Below are 24,062 nucleotides of genomic sequence, written 5' to 3' on the forward strand. Positions count from 1 at the left end.
ATTTCTCTAGGCTGTCTCCCGGGGGTCCGTGCTGGGGTCAAAACTGTTTCATTTGAATTTGTGTATCAATGATATCTTTAATGTATCCCAAGCACTAAAATTTATTATTTTTGCTGATGATTTCAATATTATTATTTTTTATAGTAGTGATAATCATAATGATCTTATAAGTTGTAACTAGTATAAACCATGGACTATGTATATTGAAAAAGTGGATGGGCATAGATTTTATTTATATCTATCTCTCTCTCTCTTTATATATATATATATATATATATATATATATATATATATATATATATATATATATATATATATATAACAATTCTCATTCTTAAGAAAAGTTTCGAAACCTGAAAGTTTGCAGATTTTAAGATCCGTAGTTTGCGGTTGATTATTGAGTGTTTTTTATGTTGTTGTGTTTGGTTCATATTTAATTCTATTTTAATTTATAGGTCCCATTTTGTGGACTTATTGAGCAAAATGCCAAATCTGGGATCTTGTGTGTGCCGGTGTGACAAAGTTATTTGAATCCTTGCAGAAAAATCACAGTGAGTTCCTGTACTAAGGAAAAGACTGACCCGATTGTGAACAGGTATGGACAGTACATAATAACAGTATTTATTCCAGCTATTTCATACTTTGCTCCAAACAGTGAGCCTCATTCAGGACTCTTCCTTCTCGTCTCCGTGTGTGATGATGTAGCAGAGGGACTTGTAGTCGATGTTCCCTGTAGGGTCGATGGGAGCCAGCGCAAAGGCCTGATCCACCTTTAAAGTTAAGCCAGAAATAACATGACTGAAGGGTCACAGTGGGAATACAGTAGATGTTTAGAAGGTTGAAAGAACGTGAGACGACCTCTTCCGGGGTGAATTTATCCGCCTGGTTCAGCAATAGTCGTCGAAATCTGGACCAGATGGAGAAAGGACAGATTGAGCTAAGAACTTGCAGTAAAAGTAGACGTGTTGAGTCAGTTCATTGTCAGGACTTACTCTTCTTTGTTGACAAAACCTGTCGCGTTGGGATCAAAGAGCTTAAAGGCAGCGAGGATGGTGTCTTCTGGATCCGTCCCTGCGGACGAAGCTCCACAAAATCACAACCCGGCATTGTGGAAATGATTCAACTTGCCAAGATCAATTCTCACCGTTGAGTTTCTCGCCAAAAAGGGACAAGAAGACGGTGAAGTTGATTGGTCCTTTGCCCTCATTCAACATCTCATCCAGCTCCTCTTCCTTCACGCTGAGCTTTCCTGACCCACACAAACACGTTCAAACAGCAAATAGTTGCAGAACTTGTCAGAGTTGACTACAATCAACGTCTTTTTAACTCATTCACTGCCATTGACGGCTATAGACGTCAAAAATTCATTCGAACTATTCCTATTAGTTTCAGATATAACATAGAACAGATATAACATTTGTGATTAATCGTGAGTTAATTATTGAAGTCATGCGATTAATTACAGTTAAAAAATTAAATCGTTTGACGCCTCTTCTTTTTAATATTTTATTTTTGGTTTAATTACGTAATTATTTAAACTCAAGATTAATTATTATAGTTATAATTATTATAGTATTTATTTATTTATGCCCAAAATGGGATTGTTTTCGACCCAGCAGTTGTATGGGTGTATTTTTTGCTATAAAACCTTTGTCCATTTTGTTATGTTAGCTAGCTACTGCATTTTAATGTTGCTGATGGTGGTAGTAGTTGGAGTGCAGATTTTTTTTTAACTCATTCACTGCCATAAGTTCATAAAAATAAAAATAAAAAATTATTAAAAATCAGGGGTGATAGGCGATTTAAAATTTTTAATTGTAATTAATCACATGACTTCACTCGCTAACTCACGATTAATCACAAATTTTTATATCTGTTCTGAATGTACACAAAAAAAATTCTAGGTATTCATACTCTTGTTAACAAAAGTGGAAAAAAAATGTTTTTTTTAACCAATAAAAATAGTTAAAATTAATTTTTGACATTTATAGCCATCAATGGCAGTGAATGAGTTAAGTGTAGCTCGTTTGAGAAATTCAAGTATTGAAGCAAAGCCTACCGAGTTGTGCGTAGGTCTCCTTCAGGTCTTGTTTCTTAATTACACCGTCTCTGTCCTGGTCAATGCAGCCAAAAGCCTACAACAGAAAACAACAACCGAGCCCTCCTGTTACGTCTTTTTTTTGTTTTGTTTAACTTTGTGACGTCTTACCTCCTTGAACTCTTGTATCTGGGACTGCTCAAACATGGAGAAGACATTGGAGCAAGACTTCTGTGCTCCCCTCTGTCTCTTATTGGATGCTTTTTTGCTTGCCTACATCATACATAACCTTAAAATCATTACTGAAACTTGTCTTTTTCGGAATTCTTAACTTACCATATCTGCGTGATCCCGCGTGGACTCCCGGCCTAGGCCAGATGCTGGGGTGGGTTTTATACGTAGGCCTAGTTATCTTGTGAGGCTTATTATAACCTTTGTTGGGAGTGCAGACCCTTACATGGATACAACTGTTATCCATGTGTCACCAGAGGGAGCTGATAAGAGGATATAGACGCAGGATTCCACCAGGTTGGGAAGTGCAGATATGCCAAGCAGGGTAGGCAAAGAGGGTGAGCCCTGATGGTTGACAGAAATCTGTAATTTTATTCAACGCCGATTGAGACTTTGAGGCTGACAAATCCGTCAGTTGTTACCAAGCACCACAAACAAATCCATATTAGAGCCACATGGTGCAATTTCTGAAGAAATCGTATGTGAATTGCAGAGAGCTGGCGCTAAATGAAATTCTGTGGAATTAACTGAATATTTGAAATGTAGAATATGCGAGCTTAGGTTGGAATGCTTTAAATCATTTGTGAATTTTGCTGTGGAAATTTGCATCAAAGCATCAAATCACTGTGTGCTTTTGGATCTTTTAATATTCACCATTACAGAGATTCTTGACGCATTGTCGATTATTTTCGTCCAGTTATTGCACAAACACTGAATTGTTATATTTATTACTATTATTGTTCCAGCAACACATTTGATTCAGTCATCCAGTCTTCTACAACATATGTACAAAACAGAAGTTGACTTTTAAATATCAACCAGTCACCGTTACATAAATCCTCAACAAGACCAACTGCAGAAGTAGAAAATAAATTTAAATGCCACTTTAATGCTGATTGTTGCAAAGCGAAAAAGCAAACATTAACTCATTGCTACCTCAAACTGAGTTAATATTGTGATAAGGTGCCTTTGAGTTTTGCCCGTTGAACTTCATAGTCATTAAATAGTTAAATTCAGTTTATGTTGGCCAAGCTCCCACACTTTTGAAATAAATATGTAAATTGGATGGATTACTGTAAGTAACAATGTCAAAATGAATGAATAAAATGAAATGTGCGCTCAAAGAGCAAAATAGCTTGCTGACTGCTGACAGGGTGGACATTTTTGGCTAACGTTAGCATTTAAGAGTACATGGGGGAGCTAAACTTGGCAACATGATTCCGTCATAGCAAGTTGGCTGCTTAACAAATATACAGTGGTGCCTTGAGATACGAGTTTAATTTGCTATATGGTCATGTTTGTAACTCAAAACACTTTCCTATTTCTCTTACAAAAATGGTAATGTGTTTTTTTGTTTTGTTTTATTAAGAAATCTGTCTGATTACATAAAATTGAAGGAATTAAACAATTTTTGCCACAATTTTTTTTTTCAACCTAATGGATATTGTGCTGCTCCTTCTGGTGCGCCTTGGCCACTTGGCAGAATAATACGGACATATGTATATATATAGTTTAACGTAAACGAGTAAGAGGGGTTCACTATCTGACAAACTGCTGCTTGTTATAAAGTGAGTTAAAAAAAAAAAAAAGTCAAAAGCTGTTAATTTGGGTCATTTGTACCTCAAGGCACTAGCGTATTTCGAATCTCAGGAAGATTTTTTTATAATTTTTTTTTACCGAATATCAATTGATATTTCACTATGAAATCCAATGAACCTCCTTGTTATCTTCCAGTGCTCTAAACAAATACGGATGCAGCGTCCATCTTTTGAGAAGCAATCATGGAGTCAGCAGTCAAGTTCAACGGTCCTGCTAGGTCCGCCTTTCACTGCGTCAGCATGCAGGCCGCCATCTTGCAAGCCACTGCTGAGATGAGAGCCGCCCCCCGACCGCTTCCCTCTTCTGATTGGATGAAGGTGATCTCGCAGTGTGGCATCAGCTCTCGGACTATTTTGTGGAATCTGTCACGAAAACTACAACAACAAAAAAAGTACATTTCTGTCTGTACTTATTTTTACTTAAGTAAATGAGGTGAATCAGTATTTTTTTTTTACACAAGTAAAAAAAAAAAAGTGTGAGTATTTTTGCCACCTCTGTCCATTTCTCACCACGGGTGCAGCTTGTAAACGGAGCCGTCCACGCCCACGGTGATGTTGAGGGCCTCCAGGCCGCGTCGCTCCCTCATCAGGTTGATGACGCCAGCGAGGCCGGCGCCGCACATGTGGGCCGAACGAGTAGAGACGCTCTCGCAGACCAGACCTACAATGTCGCAGTCCAGCTCGGACGGCAGCACGCCCAACGACGTCAAAATATTGTAGATGTGCTTCCTGTCGCCCGAGTCACTGGAAAAGGGTAAAAACAAAAAGCAATATAAGAAAGACATGGTCATATTTTGAGAATTAAATCCAGATTTTTTTTTTCCAAGAACAAGGTGGCAAAATATTGAGTCATGAATTTAAAGAGTGGATGGAAATGTTTTCAAACATCCCAAAGTAGGTATTGTTAAGGTTGAGCGTTGTTTTGGCAAAAAGATGGCGGTCCAAAGTGCAGTGAAGCAAGGAAAACAAGAGTCTCAAAATAATAAATAAATAAATAAGGCCAACCAGGAAAGTGGAATCAAAATCAGTACATTTAAATTAAAAGTATCAAAAATACACAAGAAAACCAAAACACCGCTATAAAAAGTAAATACAATCCAAATAACGAAAAGATCATTACAGGTCTAAATTCATGCTCAAGTTCTAATTAGTGTTAATTTTATCAGCCATTTTTTAATTTAGCCTCAGTTTTAGTCCAGTATCAATCACGCTTGTTCGTTTTTAACCATAGTTAGTTAACTTAATCCCGTTTTTATTCAGTCTTTTTTAAGTCAACTATAAATCTAGCATTTTAGTCTTTATTTCAGTCCAAGAAAACATAATTTCATTCATCCAGTTTTAGTCAACAAAAAAGGTCAACATTTTAGCCTAGTTTTAGTCAGGACAGTCATTTTACCCCTGTATATTTTTTAGTCAGCAGATTTTGCTGAACATTTCAGATCTAAAACTATTTCACATAATAATTTCACTCGACACAAACACAACTTGACACACTATTACAGTTTATCAACAAGTGGCTACTATGGCTCCATGCTATGAGCTAGTAAATTAGCTAGCATTATTTAGCGGTTGGATTAACATTATTGTTGGAACGTTATAGCGTATAACGTTGGATTAATGTTACATTATAACTACAATTTCCTTCCTTTTTTTTAACATTTCACCGTGAATCCACCTCCTGTCTGTTGCTAGCTGCAGATTTGAAAGGGGGTGTGTCACTGTGTGTCACATGACAGTGTCAGTCAGTGACACATTAGCAGAGACAGGATTTTACAAAATCATATAATTTTAGTTTTCATTAGTCAACAAGAATGAATTATATATGAATTAGTTCCAGTTATTGTTTATTAATGAGGGTTTTAGTCCAGTCTAGTCAAGTTTTAGTCTGATGAAATTATTTTTGCTTAGTTTTCATTGCCGAAATTAGCACTAGTTGTAATATTACAAAAAAAAAATTGTAAAATGATGACATTCTCATGAAGCTCACCTGTGACGCTATAGAAAATGGATGGATGTCATTATGCCTCGCTTATTTTATGTCCTGCCAACAGGTGTCCATTATCATCGTCCTCACCTTTCCACCTGCGAGACGTGTCTCGTCTCGAAGCTGCCGCGCGTCTTCAGCGTTTGCGAGGCCTCGCCTTTGAACAGCAGGTTCTCGTTGACCAGCTTCATCATAACGAGCCTCACCAGCTCGCCCATGTACTTGCCGCTGATCAGCTTCTCAAAGCTGCAGGGGGACACGGGTGACTTTGACAAAAGAAAAAAGGCCTAAAAAAGACATTTGGGCTTGAAACTGACACAAGCGAGCACAGGTCGCTCGAGAGGCTGAGTGCTGATTAGCTAGCTAGCTAACTAGATAGGCTGAGTGACGCAGGCCTCAGCGGTTGTCTGGCGTCAAAGGTAAACAGCCATTAGGCTGACAGGCACTGTGGCGTACTCATTAATCTGACACCCTCACCCGGAGGTCGGCCTCTGACGTATGAGGCCGTCTATAAACATCCTTAAGCAAAAGCAGTCGGTATCTTAGCAACCAGCAGAGAGGGCTCAGGTGAGCAGTACTACATTGCGCTAATTGATGCCCAAAACAAGAGCAATCAAAGAGCGCAGATCTCTGCCAACGCTTAAACATGCGTCACTTGCCAAAGCATTGACGAGCCCTTCAAGTCCAAGGGAACACAATGTAACAACACATTCCAAATATTTTATTTATATAGCTAGCTGATATGACAGAACACGGATGGGTTTAAAGCTTTACCGAAAATGGGAGCAAAAACACCCTGGGTTCTACCGCTGGCACCGTTGGCCAGTGTACGTACGGCAAGGGATCCTAGAGGTTAAAGTAAGTTAATTTAAACTAAAAAGGAAAACCTTTCCATAGGTTGATGCTGCTGCGTTAGCGAGTCGGTGTACACTGTTTAAAAAAAAAAAAAAGTGAACATGAGGCTAATTAGCTAGCTAGCTAGTATGAGAGATCATGGATGGATTTAAAACCACCACCCAAGAAAAAAAACGTTGGAAAAAAAAGTGAATATGAGGCTGGCTAGCTAGCTAGTTAGACGCTGGTCAGCTTCTTAAAGCTGCAGGTGGACATGGCTGACTTTGACAAAAGAAAAATGCCTAAAAAAGACATTTGGTCTTGAAACTGACACAAGCAAGCACGGTGCGCTCGAGAGGCTGAGTGCTGATTAGCTAGCGAGCTAACTAGATAGCTAGTCAGTGGATTTGTTTCATCCATTCCTAGCTAGCTGGTACCTATGACAGAACATGGATGGATTTAAAACTTTACCAAAAAAAGAAAAAAAACCCGGGTTCTACCCTTGGCCAAGTCAGTGATCATGGAGGTTAAAGTAAGTTATTTTAAACTAAAAAAGAAAACCACGATTTGATGTGGCGTCCGTTTAAAGCCTTTATCTGTGTGCCCATTTAGCGATGATGCTAATTTGGCCTATTTAACTCCCTGTCCAACTCACAGCTGCTGTCCCGGGTTAATGGAGGTCTCGTCCACCACTCTGTCGTACTCCAGCCTGAACTCCTCCAGCTCGCCGTTATCTCCAAACGCTCCCCACTCCGTGTTGACGCACATGCGGCCCTCCTCGCCTTCCACCAGCTCCACCGTCCTCATCTCCTCCATGTAACAAGCGTTACAACCTGTACCTGATAAATGGAAACATACAGTTGATCTTATGTTAAAATGCGTGAGGAGAGAGGTTTCTGGCTCATTTGTTGCCATTTCATACCAACAATCATCCCCACTTCACAGCTGCGGTCTTCGTAGTAGCACGAAATCATGGTGGCCACTGTGTCATTCACCATGGCAACGACGTCCATCTCAATGTCCTGTACGGCATCGCAATGACAGTCAGCTAGTGGATTTCTGTCCTCCATTCCTTGTTTGCAAACGTACCCCTCGTCTCTTGATAGCATCTCTGAGCAACCCTACGACGTTGTTCCCCTCAGCCCCCGATGCCTTGAAACCTTTGGTCCAGTTGAGTAAGATTCCCTGGACATACACAAACATGGCTGCCACTGTATTGCACAAACAGCGGCCGACGAGAAGTGACGGCAGTGCTCCAACCTTGTCGATGTCCTCGTGACGCACCGGGAAGGAGAAAGTAAAACCTAGGGGAAGTTTCTTGTGCTTGATGTTGTGCTGATCCAAGAAGTTGGACATGCATTCTGCGATGTAGTCAAACAGCTGCAAACAGGGCGACAACGGAAAGTTTAGACAATGTAAGAAATTATATTCTTTGACTCCTGCAACGATTGACAAATATTGCTGCAGATTACTGAGTCACAGTTTGGCACTGATGCTATTCATTAGCCTGTCTAAGGCATTTCTTATTGTGTTAGCATTAAGTTAGCCTTCATATCAAAATTATGCCGTTTCTTTCAATAATGGGTCACGATTTTGATCTAAAAAAGGGGTAAAAGCTACACGTGCTGATGAGTGGCAGCTAGCAAGGCCGTTTCTAGCTTTATAGGGGCCCTAGGCAAGATGGTGTTTGGGGGTCCCTAATTTGCCAAACTACAATGAAGAGATTCCTAACTCTTTAGATGGTTTTCTAAGATACCACAATCTATTACACTTTATGATAGGGGTTAGTATCGATTCAAATTTCCTCAATCAGTTCAATTTCGATTCACAAGAGTTCAGTTCGATTAAAAACAAAAACTGATTTAATTCACTTTAAATCAATCGATATTGATTAATTATAAAACATCAATTCTTCTTAATTATCAAGGACATGATGAAAACACCACAAAAATAAAATTTTGCGGAGGCAGTACCTGATTAAATGATTTAGTTTATTAATGAAAGTAACACGTCTTTTAATCACTTTAATGTTACACAAACATTGACATCAGCAAGGACGAGATGAAAAATATTTTCTTAATTCTAATTCAATTATTGTGAATATAAATTTAAATGATTCTAAATTGTCTTAACCCTGGAGAACCCAAGAACCCTTTTCTTCTTTGGAAAATTATGAATTATACATTAAATGACTGCTATAAATTCACTGAAGACCAAAATATATTTTTTTCAATGTTTTTTTCAATGTATTCCCTAATTTAGGATTAGGGCAAAATTTGACCCTTTGGGATTTAGGGGTATCATTTCGAAAAATCAGAATAACAAAAAGTGTCAGTAAACTATTTAGAATTTAAGAAAATAATCAATCAAATACACAGCTACATTGAACAATATATTTTTTTAGTTTTATTTGTTGCATTTTAGCCATCTTGTCACCACCACTCTGGCTCATGTAAGTGCAATATTCATCCACTAGATGGCCCCATGCAGGGGTCAGAAGTGGCACTCTGGACTTTTGAAGTTAAATTTGTATTTGGTATTTGAGTAGCAAAATTTATAGGGGCCAAATTTGACCCGGTGGGTTCTCCAGGGTTAAAGTGCAATAAGTCAAGTCTATCTGTGTAAGAAAATACTTTTAAATGCATGTGAAGAGCAAATTTCAAGAAAATCCAATCTGTTGGGTCAAAATAATGAACCCAGCCACATCTGCCTAGCGAGTGGGTTAGGAAAACAACATTTCTTTGTCCGGGAAAGTGTTTCTATAGTTCCCTGGGACTCACCATCTCTGCAGTTCCCGTCATGGCATCCTCAGGAATGGAATACATCTGGTTCTTAGTCTCCACCTTCCAACTCCTTTCTTCATCCGCCCCCACCTTGACCAGCATTACCCGAAAGTTGGTCCCCCCCAGGTCAAGAGCAAGGAAGTCACCCACCTCTGTCCCAACCCATACTTCATGTAAATACACGGACATGCGCCGATTACAGGTGAGAGACGCCATCGGGATGTGAGGGGAGGGTTACCTGATCCCTCGGGGGTGGAGCAAACGTAAGTGGGCAGCATTTTGACGCTGGCCGCCTCGTGCGTCTCTAAACGCAAGCCTCGGTCCATCTCACGCCGCATCCTCTTCATGATCTCTTTGAGCTCGTCCTTCTGCAGCCTGAGCTCGGACAGGATTTGATCAACCTGCGGGGGGGGAATCACAAATCAAGACATTGCGTTCGTTAAGGCCACATTAGACAGACCGCAAGCTCTATTACCATCAAGTCGTGTCTATTGAATACACAGTTGAAGCCACTAGATCTCGTCACCATCTGATATGAGCTGACGCACGGCATATTCACCAGGAAGTGTGTGTTTCTAGTGAGTGTCCACAGACTGTGTGCGTGTATAGGGAAAGGCAGTCAAGTGTGCGCCACTAGATGAGAAGCTCATCTTATTTAATGCTAAAGGTAAAGTGGGCTGGCTCACATCACAGGCCACGCCTACCCAAGATTACCCTATCTACTGCACACACAAACGCAAATTTATACTGTGTGACGTCACAAGTAACAGAGCCAAAATAAACGAAAAATAAAAATAAAAGGACTTTTAAAAACTAATTGACATTTATCTCCCGCTATAGGTCTTATTTTTCATATTTTTAGAGCATATGTAAAAAACTAACAAAAAAAAGAAACAGAGACAATAAGTCCAATACAAAAACAATATAGTTACCATTAGGTGTCTTTGAGACTTCCCCGTTAAACCCCCAAAGTTGAGATTTTCCATTGAGCTTTGTATTCATTGTATTAAATAGATGCCCGAAATGCTCTCACTTCTACCTTCTTCTTTTTTTTTTTATTACTTATAAGCATATAATACACAAACATCAAAATATGTTAGCTAGTTGACAGGGTGGACAATGACAGGGTGGACATTTTTTATTATTATTATTTTAATGTTCGAATTTAATGCTAAGACATGGGGTTATGTATATATTTCCAAAACAAAAAAAGGCATCTAAAATTAGCAACAGTTGCAGGATTACTGACCTGTAAAACTATAGCAAGCAAGAAGGGAAGACCTCTTGTGCTTATCAGGTTTACTGTGTGACCTTAAACTCTGGTGACCTGACTTTACATTAGTGAACCTTCCCCCGACCTTGACACAATGACACACACATTTGCTTTAACTTAATATAATAACTCGTAGGCAGATAGATTTGTCGAGATAGCTAGCTAGAGAGAGAGATGTTTTGAATTATTTACCTTATCCATTGTATGACGAGGACGTCCTACCGATCATTGGTACTCGCCTAACCTCCAATGATTTTTGTATTCTTGTTATTGAATTTGAACTGTCCTGTCTTGAGAAATGTTACGCTTGTGGAAGAAAAAAAAAAAAGGTCTTACGACATTATGAACAGCAGGAAATCAAAGCACAATTACATGACTAAAAAAGTTTTTAAAAAGTAAGTAACAAAAGTATCTTCTTCAAAAACATGAAACCTTATAAGTGCTATGAATGACCAATTGATTTATCTCTTCTGATGCCTCATTTGTTAAATAAATGCTGGAAGATCATCACTTCTATTCTAATAGACATTGTCTGATAAAACAGATGTCTTCATCGCAATCCCTTTTAATCCAATTTGAGAGTTTGTCCACAATAGCTAAATCCAAGAAGTTTAAAAATGAATTCATATTCCATCCATTAAATCCAGAGGCGCATTTTGGCACACACAAAAAAAAGAAATAAACCAAACAAGCTTCTGCTTGGAGTTTCTTCAAGCTGTAGATGCAAGCCGAGCTTAGTTCCAGGAAAAAAGGTATGATTTCCTTCCAGCCGGCCTGTCAAACATTTGCACCAAAAACCATCACCCAAGTGTTGCCTTGGAAACGAATTATAGGCACACTTGTGCCGTCGAAAACACTCACCTTAAGTGGCCGGCAGGGAATTGTTAAATGGAGCAAAACTACCGGAGAGAACATCAATTGCCACGCTTTAGGGGGGGAAAGTTGACAGACGCACACGTTTAAAAATAATAACTAGGCAAACTCATCATACAAGTAAGAATTTTGATAATTTTTTTTATGGGGGTGTGCGTCTTCAATCAAAGGTCATGTTAAAGCTTTTTCTACATCATGCATGCTCCATCAATGCCCAGATGAGTACGAAGAGCCCTGACTGTTTTACTCTGACTGCACCTCTCAGCTTTTATCTTCCTTTTAAAGTAGAGTGTGCGGACCCCACACAGTCCACAGTTTCTTTGGGGAGGGGAGGGGCAGAGTTTTTCTTACCTCATTTGAAGTCACGTCTTCCTTTGTCAACTGTGGCTGTCGCTTTAATAGCATGCACGTACTCGCACGTCACCATGAACCAGCCTGACACAGATGTTGCAGTTACGCATTGGGCCAGAGGCGGCAGTCACGAGTAAAAAAGTGACAAACTGCACAAAGATCCTTTAAAGGTAGCATAGGTTGTGTTTGAGCAATAAACAACTACATTAATTAGAGTAAAGCATTTAATAAATGTTTGTGTATGACATTCAGAATATTCGTTTATGTCAAAATATTGGGGTGATTTTTCCCCCATTTTAAATGATTCAAGTAATTAACTGATTAAAAAAAAAGGAGGATGAGAGTGTGCAGTGGATCAAAAATGTGCAAGATGTCCTCATAACATTACATGTTGAAAGACTCTACACATAACAGGTGCTCTTCAAAACTGCCGGTCAAAAAATGTTGATAAAAAAAAGCCTTTTTAATTTTGTGATTAATCAAAATTCTAAGATGGGATTAATTTGATTAAGAAATTTAACCGTTTGGCAGCACTAATATATATATATATATATTAGACTTAAATAAAATGACATTTTTATTATATTAAATTTAGGCAGAAAGTATAGTCAAGTCATCTTCAAATTCGACTTTTTTTTTTTTTACGTACAGTAATGCATAAGAACTATACATACAGGCAAGTATATAAAAAATACATAGGCTTTATTATTATTTTTGTCTATTTAGTGTCAGCTCTTCTATCACTGTTGGAGATGTTGGTCCCCATGACAACACAAATATTTGGCCCACCCTGATTTTTTATTCTGTGTAACAGATCCCATACAGATCATGTCCCCAAAGTCACCCCAATTCCAATGCCAAGCTCCCTTTAAAGCGCCCCCGACCGTTGCCATGGATACGACAACAAACCCCTCAGATGAACTCAAAAAGCCCATTTATTTGTTGCTCACTCACGCAGGAAAAAGAAAGAAAGACAGGAGGTGTTTGAAATTGGACCACAAAATGGACCACTGCTGGTCTGCATCCAAATGAGCGCAAGTCCGATTCCCGCGTGGTCAGTGTGCGGGTCGAGATGCCGATTGCATCTGGAGCGTCGGGACGAGTGGACGTGGGTTCATCGGATGGAGCGAGGACGGCGGCCAAATTTGACAGCAACTGCGACTCGTATCTGCAACGGTGGGAAGGTTCCTGTCAACTTGTATTGATAGTTTACGAACAAGCGCTGCACTCATGGACAATTTAGTCTTCAATTAACCTATTAACATGCATGTTTTTTTTTTGTGGGAGGGGCATCCATCATCATAACAGCAGTCATTGTTATTGTTATCACGTTGCAGGTATCTGGAAAAGAAGAAGAAGAACAAAAGCAACTTAACAGAGGTAAGGGAGGCCTTCCAGTAAATGCTTTTTTTCTTCTTCAAAGATACAATACATAAATGTTGCTGTTTCAGGACACTGAAGGCAGTGCCGATCATTCAAGTGCGTGCTCGTCTTGTCAGATCAATAACATGCACGCCCACTGTTACCCAACATTCTACCTGACATATCTTCCTTTGGTTTTCAGGTCACGACAGTGACGAACAACACAAGACGGACGACATCGAGGACAAAATACGCAGCCAAGCAGCACCCGTCGCACTTGCACAGACAACCAAAAAGTCCCACTTTTGTGCTGTGCTTTAAACGCCTCACAACTTGTGTCCATCACATTTATTGTAAAGTTAGGTGTTATTTTCGTGCCCTACAATGTTTCAGCTGTTTATGAGTCCATGTGTGACATCAATATGAGTTTGTTAGAAATGGCACGATTTCCTTGTGCCACATTAAAACGGGTCTATGATCTATATTGCAACGTTTTCCTGTATACATTTTTGTTCTCCGTCCGCTTTCTTTAGCGCATGTCCAACATGTAAACTCCACAAGGGAAAACCAGAGCTGATTTTTTAACCATTACTAACCATTAGGGCACCGTGCTGCTACATTTATGTCATGTTAAGGAAAGAAATCTCGGCCAATTACAGCATGGAGACATTTGTAAACTGTATTTTAAAAAAATAAAATAAAAAGCAAAATATGAATTTGTCATCAGGCTTCCGGTGTTTGCATCCAATATATTCTCTGTATTCAATCCGTTACATTCAACATCATGTCAATCAAGATACAGCAATATCGAAATAGCAGCAGCACATTCGCCATTCGTCCCCTCAAAGTTCACTATTGCACATGTGCGAGACGCAGGTCCAATTTCAAGAAAAGCAGCCGTCTGTTCCTGGCCCCGTCTTCTCAGTCGCTGTTACTGCTGCTGTCGTCTCCCACCACCATGTTGCTGTACTGCTTCTGCTGCTCTTCCTTGAACGACTCCTTCACCTTTGCTCGCTTCAGGCCTCCGTCCCTGTCAAGATTTGAGTAATCTGATTTAAAAATGTTTGGCGTCATTTAAAAAACAAAATGTGCATAAACGATGCAGGAATTATTGTTGGCCACTTGGGGTCGCCATTTTCAACAAATTACAACATTTCAACAAATGCCTAACGCTCTTTGCCGTTGAATAAAAACAAAATAAAAGTGGGATCTTACCACTGCAGGTCCACAAGTCCTCCCTGGTGAGCGATGGCTGACTTGACTCTGTTGGCAAACTGAACAGCATCTTCCCCCTCCTGCATGCCAGTTTAAAATCAACGTCTCAGTCTAATGCCACGTGTGTTATGTGTGTGTGTGTGACATGTAGCAACATGTTGCACAGACCTGTTGATGCATGGCGGGTAGATACCAAACATTGCAGACAAGAGCCCAGCTGGTCATCATCCTCAGCAGGTAGCTCACCATGCTGTACTTGGAACTGTTCCAGAAGACATCTCCAAACTTGGGGTCATACTGGGGGAAACAAAAAGAAGAGGATTAGTGGAAAAATAATTCTAAAATAAGATGATTACATATTATAGTAACAGCAAAGCAATATATATATATATATATATATATATATATATATATATATATATATATATATATTGAAAAAAGCTATTAAAAACACGCAAAAAATCTATTTTATAATTATGTAGAAACAAACATGAAAAAAAAAACATTAAATCAAATGCAATGCATAGAAAATGTATGTATTGGTTATAAATATATCTGAAAAATAAAACATTAATAAAGCAAAAAAAAAAAAATTATAGGAAAATGTACTTATGGTAATATATAAAAGTATGTATAAAAAATTAAATCTACAAAAATGTAATTGTGTATAATTATATAAAAAACAAAGCAAAAATACAATTAAATAAATGATATACAGAAACATGAAAATCCCTATTCAAATAAAAATAATATATATTAATATGTGTGTGCGTGTGTGCAATCATAGAGAGAAATAAGAAAATAAAGAAGATAGTCAATAAAAAGTACAAATAAATATAGAAATATATTTAGAGAATATATCGAAAAATATTTTTAAAAAATAATAGGAAAAAAATTGTGACAAACATATTTAATTATATAAATTTTATTATGTATAAACATTTGTTTATGTATGAACAAAATGAATGTACAAAATAAAAATGTAGCTAAGCAAAAAATAAATAAAAACCTAGAAATATATAGCAAACAATGAAATATTAAATAAATGGGGAGTCTTCTATCAAGGTATCCGTACTTGCGACAGCAGGCGATACTAGTAACAGTCGCCCTCTTGTGGCTGTTTTACAATCAGTAACTAGAAATTTGAAATGACAAGAATATAAAATTTCCATTAATTTCATGCACTTTAAAGGAATTTTTGGCAACAAGCTTCATGTATAAAAAGCACGAGTTGTACTGATACTTCGTATTGGTGACTACTCAAGAATTAAGTACCCATAGTACAAAAGGTGTGTGTGAGTGCAATACCTTGATGGCAACGGGGTAAATTGTGGCTCCAATTTCAAAACTCCCCTTCTTGAACATCATGACCGACGTGTTATTGACGCACGTTCCTGTGGACACCAAACAGCAATGGCATCCAAAAATGAGACAGGAGCGCATGTGTATGCGTGTGGTCTGAAACCACATCATGTACTCGAGTACCCGTCATCACCCAGAGATGAAATAACAACCTTCGCTGACACCACCGAGACAAACATCACACCGGTGTTTCAACTTGCCTTCTGGAAATATCAATATGGGGAGCTTTGTCTTGTCATTCACGTGATCTTTCAACCTGAAGGCGACACAAAAAGTTCATGGTAAACTCACTGACAGTTTAAATACAGCCCAGGAAAATATTTTTTTTGTATTTGTATTTTCTGTAAATAAATGCTCTACTGCTAGTAGTATGAGGGCTCCCTCTAGTGGTACATGACTTAATCACTGCTCAAGTGTTTAGTGGCATCTAACTTATAGGTTCACAACATTTAAATTTAATATTTAACAAGTGTTTGTTTTAAACTTTTGGGTCAAAACTAGGTCAATTAAATCAGTTTATTCTGAGACAAAGCAATGTCGAAAGCACAGAAGATCAAATATGTGCAACTGACCTCTTCATCACCAGATGGCGATCTTTCATCTCAGCTCGCTCAAACCACACGTGAGGACAGGATCGTACCATGGCCCGCTGGACCACCCCCATGAGACCTCCGTGCACCTGGCCCACCTGACACACATGGTTTGATTTTCAAACTTTTAACATAGATTAGAAGAATAGTCCACAAATTTTACAGTAAGCTTAAAATTTTACATAGAACTACTAGCGCAAATGGGTTGCTAGCTAGCTTCAGGCTCAAGCTAGCATTGTGTGCTAACGTCAGTTCATTAGCTTGACTGTGTTACTGTTATGTGTGAACATGCAAGCGTTTTTGGCCTGGCAGCAAGCGCACTGTTATCAATTTTGAGTGACTGTTGGAAATAATGGAGGGCATTTTTAGACATGTTGCTGTCCCCCCCCCCCCCCCCCCCCCATGTGTAATTGAACAGCACGCTTTGCTTCTGTAGCATTAGCAGCATGCTAACAATCAATTTGGGTTCGCGCACAAACACAAACAAATCCAACAGTACAGATACATTATCATTTTGGCCATTGCTCTAAAAAAAAAGAAAAACGCTATTAAATCATATTGTTATTTTACTTTTTTGATAGTTAAGGCCATTCTATTTCTTAACATAGCAGTATTTTGTCAAAATTATGTGTTGAATTCGAGACATGTCAAATGCACATTTGTTAAATGAGTTTAATATTTTTTTTTTGTTAACTAAAGCTGGACTAAAAGTATCACATATGAAGTGTGACAACAAAACTAATAAGCATTTTTGACCAAAAGACTGAAACTAAGATGGCTGCCAAAAACCACACAGACTCCACAAACTGCAGACTGTAGCCACGCCCCCCTCCCGATCCTGGATTTTCAACAATATTATCAATGCCTACTAAATAATCGATATCTCAGCTCCTGAAGCAGACAGAAACATAATTCCAAAAACATTACAGAGCTTACATGTTTGGCGTTTACACTAACCTAAATTTATTATTATAAACCTTCAATTTTTTTGGGGTGTCGCATCTGTGGGTGTGTTTTTGGACACAGTTATGTTGCCTGAATGTCAGCCTATGTTAGTCCATGAAAAGGCATGATTTACTTGTTTTTGTCATTTATTTATTTGTATGTCGAATGTTCAGTGTTTTGAACAAATAAATGTGTGTAAAATCAACATAGTATATATATATATTTTTTAACTTAGTCATGAATTTTGCTGTTCCGTTTCCTTTTATACTTAATGTATATGGGTCAGTAACTGACATTTGTCTTATTACCGCCAAGTGGCAGAATGCTCTATTGTAATTGAGCGACTCATTGACAATTATAACAGCTCCAATGCATGGAATTTACAACATATGCTCTGAAATTATTGTATGCAACCCACTAGTCGGTGCTTAATTAGAAAAAGCTCTATAGAAAATAGATGGATGAGTATTCCCCTCCCTACCATGGCATAGCAGGCGTCATTGCAGAGTATCACGATGTCAATGGGTGATGTGTGATTGGCCACACAGATGCCTCCTTTTCGGGGTATATTTTCCCTGATGTTCCAAAAGGAGAGCGTGTAAATAAGAGCCCATTTGCATCATTTGGTCTCGGCCTGGCTTGCCTGTTGTGATAGCGGATGGCGGCGGACAGGCCTCGGGCACAGATCCTGTAGCACATGACGTGCACCCACTCGCTGAGCCAGAACTTGATCCTGACGACAAATACGGAGCCTTTGAGAAGCGCGACGGTCAACATGAAAAGTCAACTGGATGGTTTGGAAGTGTGGTTTGTGGCTACCTCCAGTTGGGGAGCAGCCCCACTGCAGATGTCCCGATGACCAGCCAGGTGAGGCCAATGCCGGCCAGAGTTATCCTGAGGAGAGAACACAACACGTTTTCAGTATTTTATCAACATAAACATGCATGTCACAGCAGGCATTGTAGGCAAATTAAACACATAGCTTTAGCATTAGCACATTAGCTTTAGAAGAGTTGTTATATGCTAGGCAATAAATATGCTTCCCATCCTACTAAGGACTGCCTGCAAGTTTACAAACTGTTTCAAACTCCAACCAGGCATAAAAAATAAATTTAAAAAACAATAGCAAAATCATGTGTGTGTACCTGAGAGGTGCGAGAATGCAGTATCGGACAAAAATGCCAAGTCCATAGACCAGAGTTAGCCTCAGGCTGATGTACTGGAAGTCATTGTTTGTGCGGGTCAGAAGGTTCCAAGAGACCAGCTCCTCTGAACTAAACCGCTGGGTCACCTTCAATCCAAAATTGAATTAGAAGTGCTACTAATGATATAAAATAAGGTCATGTGTCGTACCTCGTCCTCTACAATGCTCTCAATTCCTCTGCGGGAGAAATAGAAACAGTCGCTAAGCGTAAAATCGCCGCCCACTGGAGGTTTGGGGCGACTTCGTCTTAGTTCCTCTAACTCTTTCTCCATGGAGCCATCTTCCCTCTGGATGAGAGCTGACACACACGAACATACAAACGCATGATATAAAAGGCATTTGCAGACTAGTTGATGACTGGGTCATCTCGATCTAACATATCATGAGGTTAAAACAGTTGATCTAGTTTCAACTGATAGGACAGAGGGCAAAATCCACAATTACAGATAACAGCATCTATTCAAATATCCACAGTTGCACAAATGTTCAATTACTGGTGCGTTACTACCTCTTAAGCACACATGCTTTAAAAAAAAAAAAGAATGTATTGACTCAAGCCTGGATTATGTATTAAATGTAACAGTGACATATTTTGCCAACACTGGATGCTGACGTAGCTTGTTTCTTTCTTTATAACAAGGGGTAGGGAACCTGAATCATGTGACTTGACAAAAAAATATGACTTGGTTCTATTTATATACAATATATATTAAATCTAAAAAAAATATAACTTATTTATTTGCAATATTTTATCTAAAAACATATACATTCTTCTTGTCTATCCTCTCTTGTTCTGGAAAATATACAACTTTAGTCTTATCCTGAAAATTAAAAATTAAAGAAAAAAATTCGCTAAAATATGAATATTCTTATGAATTTACAACTTTAATCTTGAAAACATGTGACTTTTTATTTGCGAAATTATTACTTTATTATTAAATAACTATATATGGCTTTCCAGCACGAAAACATGAAACCTTCTTTAAAATATATTACACGTGTAACTATAATATATTACTGTTCTTGTAAAAATCATACCACTTTTTAATCTTGAAAATTACATGTTATATCTTCTGTCAAGAGCATAAAACTTTTTATCTCAAAAACACTTCTTTTTATAAAATAAATGGAAATACGTTTTGCTCAAATTTTTTATTTTTAGCTAGATAACATGCAACTTTATACAGAACTCTTTAACCCCCAAAAATTACCACTTTTTATTGTGAAAATATATTTTAGCTAAAAAAATCTCTTACTCTTAAAGAACTCTTACTCTTGAAAATACTTTTTTTTTTTATTATCAAAAAATAAAAGTAAAATAAATATATCGCTGATGTCGGGCAGAATCATTGTACCTCCAAAATCATCGCTTTTCGGGACAGCCCAACAATGACAGATTTGTTCAACCATTAACATTGTCACTTCACAGAGAGCAAGCCATTTTCAACACATCAGACAGGTTAATTTAAAAAAAAATAATAATAATAATACCCACGTGTGTAGACTGACCAATAGAATAGATTTGTGAATTTTTTTTTAAAATTTTACCAAATTCTGATATCAGCACGACATCAGCAAAATTATCCTTTTAACGAAAAAATATAGTGTACATTTTTTTTCTGGATAGAGTAAAACTTTTATCTTGAAAATATACTGCAGGACATCAATCAAAAAAATTACACAAATTTAATTTAAAAAAAGTGACTTTTATCTAAAAAAATATATACAACTTGTTATTTCGAAAACAAACCATTTTCTTTCTTTCTTTTTTTTTTTTTTGTCTGGCATGGGTTATGACATCAAACTTGTGGTGCAATTTTTGTTTTCTTTTCAGCGTGGCCCAAATACTCAAATAGATTTGAAATGACCCCTGATTAGAAAAAAACGGTTTCCCCAGCCCTTACTGCGAAGGCTCTACCACACCACGCGTGATAACGGCGTTGAGTAATAGCATCTTGTGAGATAGCTCCCTCAGCAACTTGACCCTGTGGCCCGTCATAAACGCACACGGCAAGAAAAACGCGTTCATTGCTACATCTCGCTTTTTTGTGGTCTTTCGTTGCAGCATGCTTTGCCTTGTTTGAACTACATGAGGAAATGACACGTTGCGGCATGTTACAACAGATCTATCGATGTTCCAATACCATGTTTTTGTAATGTGCAAAAAAGAGACCAAGATACATCATTTCAACCCTTTCCCCACCATTAATGTGACCTATAACCTGTGCAACTCAATTGATTTCTTTCCCCAAGAAGGGAAGTAAACATGCACAAGGGTGCGAGCCACATTTTTCTTCAGTTGTAACTGGGGCCTTAGTCAAGGTGGAGGCAATTATGAACAGTTCCAAATAAAATGTCAGGAAAAGCCCACAAGAACAACTGTTGTAAACCTTATTTGTGGTTAATTAAAGGCATTTTAAAATGTGGCAAGTCTGTGCTGAGTCCCATTTAACATGAGTCTGAATATTACTGGTTAATACTTAAAACTCTGAGTTATAAGAGGGTGTGCGCATTTATGCAACCACATTATAAGTTCTTAATTTTTACTGCCCCTCTCCCAAAAAGATATTTATACATTTTCAGTTGAATTGTACACATTATAGTGGTATGGTCAGCTCAATTGTGGAAAATGTTTTAAAATGATTTATTGTGGTCCCTTTCTTTTTTTCTCCTTAACATCAGAAATGTCATGTTAACAGGGGTGTGTACACTTTTTATATGCATCATTTGTACTTACCACTGGATGCAGAGGCTTTAAGTGTGCGTTCTTCTGTGGTTGCCTTCTGTAACTTCAATGTGGCCCACTAATAGAAGAAAAACAATGTTATTAATTTTCTTTAGTCTATATAATTGATCATCCTCATCAGAATTGTGGGCAAAGTGGAACCTATTCCAGCTAACAATGGGCGAAAAAATGGGGTCCACTCTGGACTAGTCGTCAGCCAATCACAGGGCGTATAGAAAAGCAATTCACATTCACAATTTCAATTCTTCTGTGAACTTAACATGCAGGTTTTTGAAAACAGCACATGTGAACTCTACACAGGAAAACTGGAGCCTGCATTTGAAGTAGTGTACCTCCAATATTTTGACCAGGATGTCCATGTAGGTCTCTGAGATGCCCAGCGAGAAGCCAAACATGGCAGGAATCATGATGAGGCTGATGATGAGGCACAGCCAGATCCTCCCAGCCCAAACCACCACAGCCCAGAAGTCCTCCATCTCCAATGTTCCTTTTTATAGCCTGTCAGAAGCAGTCACACTCAATGTCAGTGATTCCCAGTCACTCGGTCGTTGGGGGGGGGGGGGGGTTCGTAAAATTTTCACTTCATTGGTCGAAAATTATTATTAATTTACAACAAATAAAGTGTCATTGTTCATCTATCTATGCCAGCGTTTCATAGAGACAGGCAGAACAATAAAATGATGGCAGAACAATAAAATGATGGCAGAAGGTAAATAAAACTGTAGAATTAGATTTTTGTTTGATTTTTTTACCTGTGTCTTTTATGCATTTACTTTTTGTTAACTAAATTAGTCAAATAAGTTCTACTTTAGTACAGAGTGTGAGTACTTTTGCCACCTCTACTTGACAGCATCATTCAATCAAGAACGGGGGGGGGGGGGGGGTGTTCACAGAATTAAATACAAATCAAATTTACATTTAGAACATTTATGAATGAAACCTCTGCCTCGTCTTTTTTTGAACTTCTGTCTTACATGCTACTGAATTTTAATTTTGGTCAATAAAAAGTGTAATGGGAAATCAAATAGGTCATTTTTAAGGTAGTGCTTAGTTAAAGACTGCAAGCTTTTTGTTACATTTTGGTGGTGTGATTTTTCCAATGTTAAATGTCGGTTCAGCAAAAGTTACGATTAGGAAACACTGCTCTTTGTAACCACTTAAATCACAATTTGTGCAGTTCTGTACTCGATCGAGACAAGCTATGTTCCAAGACAAGCCGTGCTTGCTACACTTTTAAACCAACAACACACGCAAGTTTCCCCCAAACAAGTCGTCGATATGTTGCACAGTCAACATGTTTGAATGGTTTCCTACCTCGATTTGGCCCCTACGGTGAAAGGCGTCATTATTTCGGAAAGGTACAGCAACTCGGCTCGACTTTCTTGACCAACTCAAGACAAGACTGCACAGCATGCTAAGCGCATTGGCCACGCCCATTTCACGAACTTGTGTACCAAAGTTCAACGAGTTGCGTTCAAGGGCGTCATCAGAAACCTCGACTGATGTTTTATTGGTGTTAAAAAAAACATCGGAAGAAAACTCATTTAGTAGGACAGAGCCGTGATTTCATCACAGAATGACACTTATATTGTTTTATCTAGATGTTTTGGGGTCTGTTTATTCGTAAGAGCCGATAATTCTGGTCATCTTGAACGCCAATGATGAGTATAAAAATTTGGATTTTGGGGGAACATTCTTAAATAAAACAACAAAATAAACAAGCTAAAACGATGAAATTTGATATAAAATGAATGACAGAGTACAAGTACAGGGAATAGACATTCTTATTTCTTAAATACCCATTTATGCAGTCGTTTTTGTCAAACAATAGTACAGAATTACAGACATACTCAACCAAAAACTTTGTTTATAAAGCACTTCATCAACAACCCCAAGTGTAACAAAGTGCTGCACAAGATTAGATAGAAAACAAAGCACAATAAATAAAATATAATCACATATTGTGGAGATGCGTTAACTGACGAGACGAGGAGACGAAAACGAATCATGTCACTTCACTCTCAATTTAGAAACGGATGTGTTTTCATAGCAAGCAACAAGTTACTAGTAGTACCCTTCAACCCTTTGACATACGATACCATACGATACTATACGATATACTTTTATTTTCCCCGTGGGGAACTTTTTCCTGGACTCCGTCTCCCGGACATCTATCATCCCTTTGAACCAAGAAGTCATACTCCCACTGCTCCCTTAATTTAAATGCACAGGTCCATGGTGTCTATCTACCCCATTTGGATGATGATGATAATAATAATAATAATAATTTTTAAATAAAATATCCATCCATCTATTTTCTTAACCGCTTGTGTTTACAAGGGTCGCGGGGGGCTGGAGCCTATCCCAGCTGGCTTCGGGCAGTAGACGGGGTACACCCTGAACTGGTTGCCACAATCGCAGGGCACACAGAGACAAACAACCATCCACACTCACAATCACACCTATTGACAATTTCGAGTGTTCAATTAACCTGACATGCGTGTCTTTGGAATGTGGGAGGAAACCGGAGTACCCGGAGAAAACCCACGCACGGTGAGAACATGCAAACTCCACCCAGGAAGGCCAAAGCCCGGACTCGATCTCACGTCCTCTGCACTGGGAGGTGGACGTGCTAACCAGTCTAATTAAAATATGTATTTTATATTTTCTAGT

General features: G+C 38.3%; 3 protein-coding genes and 1 long non-coding RNA gene across 4 annotated transcripts; 1 reads left to right on the forward strand and 3 right to left on the reverse strand.

Moving 5' to 3' along the window:
• Window positions 1-665: 665 nt before the first annotated feature.
• Window positions 666-2,317, reverse strand: myl7 (myosin, light chain 7, regulatory). The gene is given in 6 exon segments (XM_077561420.1): window positions 666-770; window positions 859-907; window positions 993-1,071; window positions 1,145-1,249; window positions 2,060-2,135; window positions 2,210-2,317. Coding segments are annotated over 6 exon segments (522 nt in total).
• A 581-nt stretch (window positions 2,318-2,898) lies between these two features.
• Window positions 2,899-10,951, reverse strand: gck (glucokinase (hexokinase 4)). The gene is made up of 10 exons (XM_077561930.1): window positions 10,934-10,951; window positions 9,707-9,869; window positions 9,466-9,620; window positions 7,946-8,065; window positions 7,775-7,870; window positions 7,608-7,707; window positions 7,341-7,524; window positions 5,942-6,097; window positions 4,378-4,611; window positions 2,899-4,242 (listed from the first exon to the last, which is right to left on the reverse strand). Exons 1-10 carry the CDS (start codon window positions 10,940-10,942, stop codon window positions 4,095-4,097), a joined length of 1,365 nt encoding a protein of 454 aa, XP_077418056.1. The 5' UTR covers window positions 10,943-10,951; the 3' UTR covers window positions 2,899-4,094.
• A 1,644-nt stretch (window positions 10,952-12,595) lies between these two features.
• LOC144049481 (uncharacterized) lies at window positions 12,596-14,009 on the forward strand. Its single transcript, XR_013293577.1, has 4 exons — window positions 12,596-13,141; window positions 13,303-13,345; window positions 13,417-13,444; window positions 13,530-14,009. It is a non-coding gene; the product is annotated as an uncharacterized LOC144049481 (long non-coding RNA).
• A 51-nt stretch (window positions 14,010-14,060) lies between these two features.
• agpat9l (1-acylglycerol-3-phosphate O-acyltransferase 9, like) lies at window positions 14,061-22,829 on the reverse strand. Its single transcript, XM_077562440.1, has 14 exons — window positions 22,704-22,829; window positions 21,722-21,887; window positions 21,381-21,447; window positions 18,793-18,941; window positions 18,585-18,730; window positions 18,259-18,333; window positions 18,083-18,172; window positions 17,921-18,014; window positions 16,477-16,592; window positions 16,105-16,160; window positions 15,851-15,936; window positions 14,711-14,839; window positions 14,543-14,622; window positions 14,061-14,357 (listed from the first exon to the last, which is right to left on the reverse strand). Exons 2-14 carry the CDS (start codon window positions 21,863-21,865, stop codon window positions 14,249-14,251), a joined length of 1,341 nt encoding a protein of 446 aa, XP_077418566.1. The 5' UTR covers window positions 21,866-21,887; window positions 22,704-22,829; the 3' UTR covers window positions 14,061-14,248.
• Between the last annotated feature and the right edge of the window lie 1,233 nt (window positions 22,830-24,062).

Source organism: Vanacampus margaritifer, chromosome 3, assembly GCF_051991255.1.
Source record: "Vanacampus margaritifer isolate UIUO_Vmar chromosome 3, RoL_Vmar_1.0, whole genome shotgun sequence".
In the NCBI taxonomy this organism is placed as follows: Eukaryota; Metazoa; Chordata; class Actinopteri; order Syngnathiformes; family Syngnathidae; genus Vanacampus; species Vanacampus margaritifer.